General features: G+C 52.5%; 1 protein-coding gene across 1 annotated transcript; it reads right to left on the bottom strand.

Moving 5' to 3' along the window:
• Positions 1-4,443: 4,443 nt before the first annotated feature.
• Positions 4,444-11,123, bottom strand: LOC133757492 (cytochrome P450 11B2, mitochondrial-like). The gene is made up of 9 exons (XM_062187924.1): positions 10,885-11,123; positions 10,369-10,524; positions 7,022-7,221; positions 6,734-6,942; positions 6,364-6,513; positions 5,253-5,419; positions 5,044-5,122; positions 4,765-4,959; positions 4,444-4,557 (listed from the first exon to the last, which is right to left on the bottom strand). Exons 1-9 carry the CDS (start codon positions 11,121-11,123, stop codon positions 4,444-4,446), a joined length of 1,509 nt encoding a protein of 502 aa, XP_062043908.1.
• Positions 11,124-12,787: the final 1,664 nt, after the last annotated feature.

The following is a 12,787-nucleotide window of genomic DNA, read 5'->3' as shown; positions in this document are numbered from 1 at the left end:
GCTGTGGTGTGGTGAGCTAAGCTCCCACCTGCGGTGCCAGCATCTCACATGGCACTGGGTCCAGTCCCAGCTATTCTTTTTCTACCTAGCTCTCTGCTATGGCCTGGGAAAGCAGTGGAAGATGGCGCATGTCTTTGGGCCCCTGCACCCACATGGGAGACCTGGGAGAAGCTCCTGATCCTGGCTTCAGATCAGCCAGCTCTGGCTCTTGCAGTCATTTGGGGAGTGAACCAGCAGATGGAAGATCTTCCTCTGTAACTCTACCTCTCAAATAAATAAATAAATCTTTCTTTAAAAATCAACCTTTGGGAAACTGTCTAAGCTCCACGTGTTACCTTCCAAATTCCCAGGCTGGTCTGAGACTTGGACAAGATGATGCTGAAATTCATGAGAAAATGGAAAGGCAGGGGATCCAAGATGGCTTAGGAGGGAAAAGGCCTGCTGGTTCTCACCACAGAGAAAAAAACAGAAGAAAAGGAACTGCATCCAGGGGCACAGATGGTGAGAAGTTTGCATGGAGAGTCTACAAAAGGAAGAGAGATGGTGTGGCTGTGGCGCAGCAAGGACAGTGCAATCACGCAGCAGGGAGCAGGACACCATCAGCGACTTCCTGTAGCTGGTGGCTGGAGGGGAGACCACCTTCTCAGAGCAAGATGCCAGGCAACAGGCAGGTAGGAAACACCATCTTAACAAGGCAAGCAGAGGCTACGGAAGGCTAGGCAACACTGGAAGACGTTAGCAGAGGGATAAACGCATGCTCCCAGCTGACTTGGAGTCTGGCCTGGAGGGTTGGTGGGGGCAGGGTGCCCACTTCGGCACACGAAGCACTCCTTTCCCGTCATTCTATCCAGGCAGAATGCTGACCTCTATAGGTTAGGAAGCTGGCTCCAGGAACACCACGCTCTTTCCGTGGATGGGATGGTTCGTGGGGCTGAGAGTGGATCCCACACTCCCAGTGACTGTGGGAATCCTGACTGTGCAAGAGGGAAGATGACAGGGTGGGGCTGAGTCCTTGGAGAATCACGGTGTCTGGATTCAGAGGCTCAGGGTTCTGCACTCAACCCAAGGAGCACACAGATCCCTCGTGCAGCTCATGCGCCTGAGTGTGTGAGGTGCCTGGGCACTGTGGGCTCACCCTAGGTGGTTGGTTCACCTTGGCAGAGAGGCTGATGCTGTGATCACGCCAGCTGACGATGGAGATCGACCACACCCAACTTGGGTGTCACCCTGGACTCCTGGACTCAGCAAGTTGATTTGATTATCTAGCTAATCAAATCCAACAACACATCAGAAAAAAAAATCATTCACACAAACAGAGTGGGATTTATTACACGGATGCATATGCAAGTCAATCAATGTGACACATCACAGTAACAAACTGAAGAATAAAAACCGCATGATCATCTCAATAGATGTAGAGAAAACATTGATAAACTACATCCTTTCACGATTTTTCAAAAAACATCAATAAATTGGGTATAGAAGGAATTGGGTATAGAAGGAATATTCCTCAACACAATAAAGTCAATATACAACAAACCCATAGCCAGCATCATCTTGGATGGAGAAAAGTTGGGAACATTTCCATGGAGATCCAGGACCAGACAAGGATGCGCACTTTCACCACTGCTATTCAATACAGTCCTGGAAGTTTCAGCCAGAGCCATTAGGCAAGAAAAAGACATCAATGGGATGCAAATTAAAAGGAGAAAGTCAAACTATCCCTGTTGCAGATGACATGACTCTGTATATAGGGAACCAAAAGGCTCCACTAAGAGGCTATGGGAACTTATAAGAGAGTTTGCTAAAGTAGCAGGATATAAAATCAACACACAAAGATCAACAGCCTTTGTATACACAGACAATGCCATGGCTGAGAAAGAACTTGTAAGATCAGCACCATTCACAATAGCTACCAAAAAACTTAAATACCTTTGAATAAATTTTACCAAGGATGTGAAAGATCTCTACAATGAAAACTGCAAAACACTATAGAAAAAATAGAAGACATAAAAAGTGGTAAAACCTTTTTTGTTCACAGAGCGTAACAATTAATATCATCAAAATGTACAAATGACCCAAAGCAATTTACAGATTCATCGCTATTCCAATCAGAATACCAAGGACATTCTTTTGAGATCTAGAAAAAAAATGATGTTAAAACTCATATAGAAACACCAGAGCCCCAATTAGCTGAAGCGATCTTAAACAATAAAAATAAAGATAAAGACATCATAATACCAAATTGCAAAACATATTACAAGGCAGTTACAATCAAAAATAGCCTGATATTGACACAAAAATAGACATGTAGACCACCGGAACTGAGTAGAAACTCAAGAAATTAGTCCACACATCTACAACCAAATGCACTTTGACAAAGAAGCTAAAATCAATCCCTGGAGATATCACATTCTCTTCAACAAACAGTACTGGGAAAACTGGATATTGGCAGATAGAAGTATGGAACAAGATCCCTTCCTTACACCTTATACAAAAATCAACTCAAAATGGATCAAAGATCTAAATTGATGACCTGATACCATCACATTACTAGAGGAAAACATCAAAGAAACTCTGGAAGACATTGGCATAAGCAAAAAGGTCTTAGAAAAGATCTCAGAAGCACAGGCACTGAAAGCAAAAATAGAAAAATGGGAATACATCAAGCTAAGAAACTTCTGCACTGCAAAAGACACACTCAACAAAGTGATGTGGCAGATGACAAGAGAAAATATTTGGGAGAAAATATTTGCATACTATGAAAATGATAAAGGATTAATGTCCAGTATCAAAGAGCTGAAGAAACACACCAACAACAAAACAAACAATCCAGTTGAGAAATGGGAAAAGGACATGAACAGGCACTTTTCAAAAGATGAAATTAAAATGGCCAACAGACACATGGGACAATGTGGGAGGCATGGGTGGCCTGGCATCATATACAAGTGTAACACAAGGTTGTATATGTGTCAGACATCATGGGCTCCAAAACATGTAGAACACAAGGTTGTGTAGGGGATACAGGAGTTTCCCACATGTGTAGCACACAAGTTTGTTTAGGGGACAGAGTGGCCTGGATGGACACACATACACACACAGGAACTGTTAAAGCTTTATTAGTGAATATTTACTGTGGCATGGCAGGAAACCGCACACGCTCACAGGTGGCAGCAGGGATTACACTAAGCCACCTCTGCCCTTGCCAACCAACGACATCACGAATACTGTGAAGGTGCAGACACCTGTGTGGATTCTGTCCAGTGTGGGGGATGCCATAAAACCTGCACTGGGTGATTACAAGGATCCCAGGTTTAGTTGATGTGCATGAAACCTCTTGTGCCAATAGAGCTGGGTGGGCCTGCAGGCACCAGTAGGCCCAGGGCACACAGCTGAGACACCCAGGGTGACAGCCAATTTAGAGTGGCACAGAGAGCTATTGAGCCCATGGACAGCCAATCTCTGCTGATGCTATGTCTGAGAAAAGGAAACCTCAAAACTAGATCAAAGGCCAGGACTGATGCCACCAAGAGGGACATGGACACTGTGGCTCCTCCCCTGGAGAATGTCCCCACCTGTACAGCTGTCCACAATCTGTGCTGACCAGGACCTCCAGAATAGATCCTGCATTTGCTCACTGCTGCCTCCCTATTCCTCCTCAGCTGCTTCTCCTGACATGTGCTCCTGGGATGATCAGAAGGATGAAAAAGCAGGGATCCCAGGAAAGCAGTCATCCCACTGAAAATTATTTGTTGTGGGGAGACACTTCCCACATGTCACCTGCATGTGAGTTCCCAGGTCCTCAAGAGACCTCAGAACTGACCATGGCACAGCACTGAAGGCTGACCGTGAAGGCCAATAATGGCATGAGGTTTGGGATGTGTGGTTGACCCCACCAAGCCCCCTAGAGACTCAGGTTTCTCATCTGAAAATGGAGAAGTCTCACCAGCACTGAGAACCCCATACTGAAGGCCCAATACCAGAAGCACAGTGTGCAGTAGAGCTTCCTGGGATAGCAGGTACAGGGCAGAGCTGGACCCTTCCCATGAACCTCAAACCGTACACTGATTCTCAGCAGAGAGGGCAGAAGAAGAGCAGGGGACATGAGACACACAGGAAGGCCAGGGCTGGGTCTTAGGGTCCTTGAGTGGCCCCTAGAGGAGTCAAGCCAGGGGGGGAGAGGCCAAGGTCAGAGGATGCCACTGCAGGAAAGGAGTGGGGAGGGGCTGGGTGTGGGAGGCATCAGCCACCAGGTTGGTCTGCAATGACCCTGGCCTTCCTAGCTAGCTGGCAAGCACTGACCCTAGGGGCAGAGGATTTTTGCAGGGTGCTGTCTGGACAGCCATGGGGCCCAAGAGCAGAGGCACCAAGGTCCAGGAGAGGTGGCCCGGGGCCCCAGCAGAGGGATCTGGTGGCAGGCAGGGAGTCTCGGTGGAGGGCTCACTAGTTGACAGGCCGAAAGGTGAGGAGGGGGTAGTTGGTGGGCTTCAGGACAAAGCAGTACACCATGCTCACATCCTCCCGGGATGGCGTCTCCAGCAGGAAGCATTTCAGCACCTAGGACAGAGGCATGGCTGCCTGGGAACCACTCAGCAGCTCAGGCCTTGGCCTGCACCCCTCCCTAGAGCCTTGTTGAGCCTGCAGCTGCAGGACAGGGCGTGGCCTGTGGTCCCCAGGGGTTAACCTGGGCCTCCCCAGACCCCACCCACACAATACACACCATACCCCTGCCCCTCCTGCCCCCAGCCCCCCATGCCAGCTCACGTGGTGCAGCAGGAGCAACATCTCCACTTCTGCCAGGCGGCGCCCCAGGCACTGGCGCACCCCGAAGCCAAACGCCAGGTGGCGGAAGCTCTGATGTGGGCCCCTGTTGAGCCAGCGCTGGGGGAAATAGCGTTCAGGCCTCGGGAACACGACCGGATTGCGACCCAGCGTGTAGAGGAACACCTGGACGTATGTCTGTGGACAGGTATGGAGGGGAGGTCACACCTCTGCTGAGGGCAATGTGGGCGGGGCTCGGCTGCAGGGGGCGGGGTCACTCACCCCAGCTGGGATGTGGTGGTTCTGCAGCACCAGGTCTGAGCCGACTATTCGATCCACATTCACACCCACAGGGTAGAGCCTTGGATGGGGCACCAGCAGGGGGGAATGAGGCTCTGCCAGTTCTCCTCCCACACACGGCAGAGCCCACCTGTGTGCAAGCCCCCAGTGAGCAGAGGGCAGGGCTGCTGGGAGGGGCAGCCAGCACCTACCTCAAGGTCTCCTTGAGGGCAGCCCGCAGCAGGGGCAGGTCTGAGATGACCCTCTGGGGATTGGCAGAGATGCTGGCTGCAGCTGCCTGAGTCTCCTGGCGCAGGGCCTGCTGCAAGTCGGGGTTGCGAGCCAGCTCAAAGAGCGTCATCAACAAGGGGAGAGAAGTCTGCAAGGGACGTTGGGACCACACTCAGACCTAGCAGCAGGCACGATCCTTGCTCAGGCGCCCTGTTCCTGGGCACCGCTCCCTGCGGATGTGGATGTCCAGAGCTGGCACAGCCCCGATGCCGGAACACAGCACCCAGTGCCCACCGTGGGGCCTGGCACTGAGTCTAGGGAACGTCGGCCCCATCCCAGCCAGGGATGACTCTCCCAGCCAGTCCACCCCTTCCCTAGGGCCCAGAAGGGCCTACAAACCTCTCCTCATCACTCAGGGGGAGTACGGGAGCCAGTGCCATTGGCCCCCTGGTCATGTGTCCAGGACACCCACAGTCCCTCAGCCCTGGCCTCCCAGTGTTAACCTGAACTGCTCACCTCAGCCCCTCAGCTCCCCCTGGGCCTGTTCCAGGGCAGTGAGGGGCATCAGCAGCTCTGTGAGCCTCAGGGTCTCCCACCAGCCCCCATTTGATTCCTCGGTCCTCCTGCAGCGTCCTCACTCAGAAATGGTCTCCTTTGGTCCCTCCCTGCTCTGCCCTAGAGCTGTGCCGGGACACTCAGGGTACTGTGGGGGTCTCCATGCCCCCTGTATCCCTTCCCCCATCTTGACTAAGGACACAGTGAAGGGGCCTCCTCTTAGGGCCGTCCCCTTCTGCCTCCTCTGACTCTGCGTCCCTCAAGCCTGCACCCTCGCTGGCCCCCTCCAGGCCCTGGGCTGCTGCATGCCCTGGGCCCCTGCCCTCCCCACCTGCCTTCCCTGGGCTCTCTGGACCCTGAGTTCCTCTCACACATTGGGCTCCAAGTCCCCTTCTACAATTTCTAGAACTGCCTTTAGGTGAGGAAATAGATTCTAGAAGTAGCAGACTGCACAGGGCCTGGAGGGTGGTCTTGCTTTGTAGGACACTGAGACTCAGGTGGACTTCTTGGTCTGTGGGTGGGGCTTTTCTGACTGACCGTGTCCACGCTGCCTGCTGTGAGTTCAAGAGAGTTGGCCTTGATGGCCTCAGGTGACAAGTCCGCATGCCTCAGCAGCTCGGCCACGATGCCCCTGTAGTGCCCAGAGCCATCTCCTGCCAGCTCCTGGGAGATGTTCTCAATGCGCACCTTGGCTGTGGAGAAGAGAAACATCCCCAGACCCTCTTGGGAAGTGTCTCCCCCTCTGCCCCTCAAGCCCACTCTGTCTCCTGTATCTGAGGCTCCCACTCCTGTGTAAGGTCTGAGAAGCCAAACCCAGCTCCAGCTCCAAGTTCTACAGATAGCCAAGGCTCACAGATGTGGCCTCACCCTCCCAGGGTGGTGGGGATGAGAAATTGGGTCCCTGGGCCTCACCATACTGGGAAATGTGGTCCCAGGCCTCAAAGTGCTCCTTCCACGCCTTGGCGCTGGTCCAGCGGGACAGGCTTCTGGGCAGGAACATGAGCTCCACAGTGGATCTGAACATGGCCTCCAGGCCCTGGGTGAAGTTCAGGCTTACAGGGCTCATGCTCTGGCCAAGGAGGCCCAGACGCTCCCCAAAAAGTGCAAAGTTGCTGGCTGCAGAGGGGACAGCACTGCTGTGGTGAGGCTTCCCTGGGCTCTCAGCGGCCAGAGCTCCCCCCACCCCCGCACCGACCTTCTATGGTGTAGTTCAAGATTCTGGGCCGGACGTCCATGGTGAGGCTCCCACGTGCGTTCTGCTGCACCTTCTCCTGCAGGACCTGCAAGAATTCCCTGGCCACCACGTCCACCATGGGGATGAACTTCTCCACGGCCTTTGGTGACAGTATGACCGGGTTCAGCTTCAGCCGATTGCTACGCCATTCAGGTCCATTTCTGCAGAGCAGAGAGCAGAGCTTGGGAGGCAGCTCCAGCATGCAAAGGCCCCTCCATGTCATGCTGCCCTCCTGGTGCCCAGGCAGAATCGGGGAGCAGGATTGGGGTAGGAGCTGACTGCAGGCACAGACTCAGGCTGCTGCTTGTCCTAGGGCGCCCCTGTCTCTCAGAGCTGCCTTCCTGGTTTCTGTAGGAAGCACCAGCCATTGCCTCCCCACCCAGATCTCTGTGACTGTTGTGGAATCTTCCAGATTTATCTCTCGTGAACTCCGGGGAAGGTGTTGACTCAAGCTGTGGCTCACATCACTTCACTTCAGCTCTCGGTACAGGAACTGCTGCTCAAACCCAGTTCCCGACTCTGAGCAGCAGCTCTACAAGCATGCATTAGAAACGTTCACAAGACCTGCAAGATCTGCAGGATAACACAGGACCAGTGAAGGAAAGGTTGATCCAAGAAAACACGTGGACCAGCAAAGAGATGGAAAATCTATGAAGAATCCAAAAGGCTAACATGGAGCTGAAAAGTAGGAAAACAGAAATAAAGAGTGCACTAGAGAGACTCACAGCAGTTCTGAGCCAGCAGAAGAAAGAATCCGAGAGCATTCCGTGTAGGACCACAGAAATCTCCAGGACTAAGGGGTCTGAATGAGAAAAATACCCCAGAAAAGACAATGTAGTGAGCACTAGATGGGACACTCTCAGGTGCACCGCTGTCTAGGAGGGAGGGGGCAAGGTCTGTGAAGTCCAGCAAGCATGGGTTTAGAGAGGGTTCATGCAGGAATGACGGCTGTAACTTCCTGAATGGGGAAAAGGCGCAGGTGTGAGCACCCAGGAGGCTCAGTGATCTCCATGTGGATGACCCCACTGGTGCCCACAGCAGACACAGGCAATCACGGTGCACCAAGAAGACCAGGGCAGAGTTCTGATGGCACCGCACCAAAAGCCGCTTGTCCCAAGCAGTGAGTCTGAAGTAGGATAAGCAGAGATTTCTCATCAGATAATTCTGGGAGCCAGGAGGATGTAGGATGAAGCATTCACAGTGCCGACTGTGAACACAGACAACAGCCAACCTCCCCGCAGGATCCTATTTCCTGCAGAATTGCCCTTGCAATGTGCAGCAGGGAGTTAGAAATGTCCAGATGAATGAAGTCTGCTCCTCACGACATGTCTGTGGAACCTCTGTGGGTAGAAGTGAAGGGCACTATGCAGGAAATCCCAGTGGCGTGAAGATGTGAACACCTCCACAGTGATCAGTGCAGGGCCCATCCACATGCTTTGCTATTTGAGAAATGCTGTTGACCTCCAGTTTTGCTGATTCCACTGATGAATGCCCTTCATCAGTGATTAGTCTAAGCGCATCACATTTTCTCTCTGCTAAGTCACTCCACATAATTCAAGACACTGTAAATACCATTGTTTTTGTGGTTTGGGGCAATGAACATGTAAAGTTTTGACATCAGCAACTGAACTGGCTGGGAAGAGGTCATTTAGGAGAGGTTTTTCTGTGTTGCTGACACTGAGCAGATGTGATCATGAAAGGCAGTGCACACAACAGCCAGACGAGAACCTGCACAAACAGAAATGCAGAAGGAATCTCACTGTTTTCTTTCAGACAGCAGAGGGTATGGCAGGGCTTGAGGTGCACAGAGAACACGGGGCCTTGGGACAGCAATGGGTCCATGCTGCGAGGGGTGCAGCAGTGCCAACAAAGACTGGTGGGCAGAATGCAGGGCGAGGTCACAAGGCTCATGCACACTCAGTCCACAGGAGATCCAAATGCATTAAAACAGATGCATGAAAACACAGGCTACCCCAACAGACATGAAACAGGACAGGGCAGACCATATCCTATCAGCCCAGGTGGAGAGGCCCTAGCTGACGTCCCCCGCTCCATGGCATCCCCTTCCTGAACACACTCTTCTGCATCAGAACCACTCACTGCCTATCCCCAAGGAGGGTTTCCATCATCTGCATGGCTAGGAGCCTCTAAGTCTCCCACAGACCCTGACCACACAACCCAGAGCACAGGGGGTCCACAGGAAACTGGCAGGGATGCCCAGTCTCAGAAAGCCCAAGCTCATTGAAGCTGTTTTCCATTTCCATAGCACCTGTGGTGACACTGGTCACACATCCACGACATGCACACACGTGCCCACACAGGACCCCAATCACCTGTGCAAGACTCACAAGCACATAGGCACGGACAGGCTCACATGACACACACACCACATTAACAAGCACACACACAGGCACACATGTGTAAACACCTCACCAGGAACAAACCCTCTCAAGAAGCAAATACTGAAAGCACGTGCAGGGAGCCACACAAGTGTGAGACATGCGTGCACACACACACATGTACATGCAGGCACTGGTGCACCCCCAACCGGGTCTCCCTACCATATGTCCTGAGTGAAGGGCACAGGAAGGGACATGGCCCTAAATCTCACCGCCAGGAGAAGTCCCTTCTGACGTGCTGTGGGCAGTTGCCCACAGACGTCCCTCTGTCAGCCCCCACGCCTGTCCTGATGCAAACCCTAGCAGCACATCTGTCCCCAGCCCCATCTCTCTCCCTACCTGAGCAGGTGTGCCGCCCTTTGTAAAGTGAGAAACAGCAGCAGTGCAACCACCCCCGAGTGTGTGAGTTCTGAGCCAGAAGACCCATCAACCTGTGCATCCCCATCTCTCTCAGCCCAGGACCGTGCCCACCAATGTGAGGATTGTGTTAAGTCTAGGAGACAAGGGCACCTTGGGGCAGGGCTGCAGTTCTACCTGACACTGGGCCTGGCACTGCCTGGCCTGGTAATGACTCCCTTCTTGCAGGTGCTCCTGACCTATAGGAGGGAGAGCCATCCACCTGCCAGAGAAAACGCCCGCTACACAGAGAGGGTGCTCCAGGAGCCACGTGGTCATCGTTCCCCCATCTCACCTGCAGGGGCCATGGCCATTTCCCCAGCACACCCCACTCCCACAGCCACAGGCCAAAGGGTCCCCCATGGGATGGCTCTGGGTGTGTGATGATCTGCCTGGCTCCACCCACACACACAGACCACAAGGCAGGTGCACTTGGTGTCAGCTCTGCTCTGCCTTCTCCCCAAGTCCTGGCCTTGGTTCCCACCTCCCTCCTCATCCCGACTCGGCCCTCACAGCAAGAACACGCCACATTTCTGTCCACGATGCTGTCTGTAGGCCACCCAGGGCTCTGGGTACATCCGCTGGGGGTGCTGGCTCTCCACCTGCTGCAGCCTCTCCACGTCCTCTGGCAGCATCACAGACACGACTTGTCGTCCCGCCAGGTCATACCTGCAGGACGAAGCACAGAGGCTGGCCAAGCCCTCTCCAGGTCACCTCCTGTGGGACCTCTTCCTCCCCATAGACCCACGGCTTCCCACAAGACATCCCTCCTGCTATGCACCCAAAACTTCTCCACCCTTAGTACCTCTGACTTCTGCCTGCTCAGCTGTGACCATAGTGTGCTTGGTCCTCCTGAAGAGCCCCCGTCCCCATCAGCGAGGACACTGCCCAGCTCCCCTGTGTTGCTCCCTGCCTTCCTAAAGATGCACAGCACAGGCTGCCCTGGGCAGTGGTGCTGCTGTATGCCTCGCCAGGCCTGGGGCACATGATTCTGGGAGCATCTGTCCAGCGGCTAGCAAGGCCTTTTACCTGAAAATGGGCCCCAGCTCCTGGAAGTTGCGATGCATCTCCAGGTGGATGTTCTCATATCCCTTCTCTCTCCAGATCTGCAGCATCTTCATCCACGCGGAGCTGGGACACTGGGGGATGGCTTCAAAAGGCAGCACAGCCTTGGGAGACAGAGTCGCCCTGGTGCTCAGCGTCCTGGTGTCTCGCAGAGCCAGCCGAGGCCCTGCCATCCACACAGCTGCCCTTGCCCTGAATGTCATCCTGAGGCTCCCCGAGCCTGCTTCCTCCCCATTCCTTTTAAGTTGCCTGTGAGCCTGCACTTGGGGACTGATCACGTCATGGGAGACACTGTCCCTGAATCCAAGCAGAAAACCCAGGAAGTCATCAGGGCTGTGGGTCCCCAAGCTCAGCTGGAGACAGAATTGATTGGGTGTCCTACCCCATATCTGCAAAGATGCTGTAGGGATGGGGGAAAAAGGTCAGCCATGGGGTCCAGAGAGGGGGCTGACCAACTGCAGGGCAGAGGTTGGGGGCCCTGCTTTCTCCCCATGGGGAAGAAGATGAAGATGGATGAAGCCCTTATCTTATCGGGAGATGAGAGGGGACCTTGGAGTTTTTTGATAGACTTTATTTATAGTTCACAGACTTTGATGAAGATAAATCTGAGAAAAGAAATGATCACTGTCCTTGTCATTCTCCCTTTAAAAATCTCAAATCCTTCAATTGTGGATAAAGGAAATGTTTAACTATTAATACAGGGAAAACGGGATTAATATTCATGGCATTCCTGTGACCTCTCCTCCATTACTGTTGTAACCTGTGCTGTGACTTCCTTCTCCGTTTCCTGCTTCTGGAAGTGACTTTGGTTGTGGATTGGATCTTCAAGGTGTTGGGCACTGGTCTAATCACTGTCTGTTACACTACACTCTCCTCTTTGCCTTCCCCTCCTAAAACCTCTCACAGAGCTTCTCAAAGGCTAAGTCCTGCTTCCTTGTCCCCAGCAGGAACAAAACATCAAGCCCAGACACAGGAGTTTCTAAAGCGAGACAGGAAGAGGGAGAACTCACTGCTCAGTAGCCATTCATTCATTCAGCAAGTATTCCGTGCACTCCTTGACCAGCGTACATGCGAGGACTTGGGAAGGCCATTGCAGGAATTACACAAGATGTCTGTGTCCAGGGGCTATTAACTAATGGAACATACAAGCCTGTAAGGGGTTCAAGTGCAAGGCCAGTCCAGGTTCTGGAGCCAGGAGTCCTGGCACTGTGAGCGCCCATGTTGGGCAAGCTGACTTCTAGACTATTTCTACAACATTTTTGGCTTGCTGAAAACTGAGCAAAGAGTAGAGAATTTCCCTGTATTCCTTCCCCACACATGTCCCACTCAACCCTCCACTATTGACACCCTGCATGACAGTGGCACATCTGTGACAATCATGAGTTTAGATTAATACATAATCATCACCCAATGTCCTTGGTTTACCTAGGGTTTCCTCTTGGTGTGGTCCCTTCTGTGGTCTGACAAATGCTGCATGGCCAGTGTCCATCACTGTAGGACCACAGAGGACCATTCCACTGCTAAAATCTCCCCTGGGCCCTGGTTAATTCCTCGCACAGACCTGGAGCCAGTTCTCACACACTTTCACCTTCTCTAGAATGTTCTAGAATTGAAATCATGCAGTCTGTAGACTTTGTAGACTGGCTTCTTTCCCTTCCTCACCTGTATTTAAGGGTCCTCTAGATCTTCATGGGGGGAGGTATCATTGCTATTTAGGACAGAGTAAGATTCTATTCTCTGGATATATTACAATTTATTAATCCATCCACCTACTGAAGAGTGTTTTGGTTTCTTCTGAGTTTGGGAAACTATTAATAAAGATGCTAACAGGTGGTTTTGTGGATATTAGTGTTCCACTATCTTGCAT

This window comes from Lepus europaeus, chromosome 4 (genome assembly GCF_033115175.1).
Source record: "Lepus europaeus isolate LE1 chromosome 4, mLepTim1.pri, whole genome shotgun sequence".
Taxonomy (NCBI): Eukaryota; Metazoa; Chordata; class Mammalia; order Lagomorpha; family Leporidae; genus Lepus; species Lepus europaeus.
Note: the sequence above shows the minus strand (reverse complement) of the source record. Positions and strands in the feature narration are given on the sequence as shown.

Bases quoted from the DNA above. Each gene is read 5' to 3' on its own strand.
- LOC133757492 (XM_062187924.1), bottom strand. From the start codon at position 11,123: ATGACATTCAGGGCAAGGGCAGCTGTGTGGATGGCAGGGCCTCGGCTG. The intron at 7,222-10,368 runs GTGAGGGCCGAG...TCTGCTCTGCAG, and splicing joins AAATGTGGCGTGTTCTTGCT to AAATGGACCTGAATGGCGTA. The intron at 6,943-7,021 runs GTCGGTGCGGGG...TCCCCTCTGCAG, and splicing joins CTTGAACTACACCATAGAAG to CCAGCAACTTTGCACTTTTT.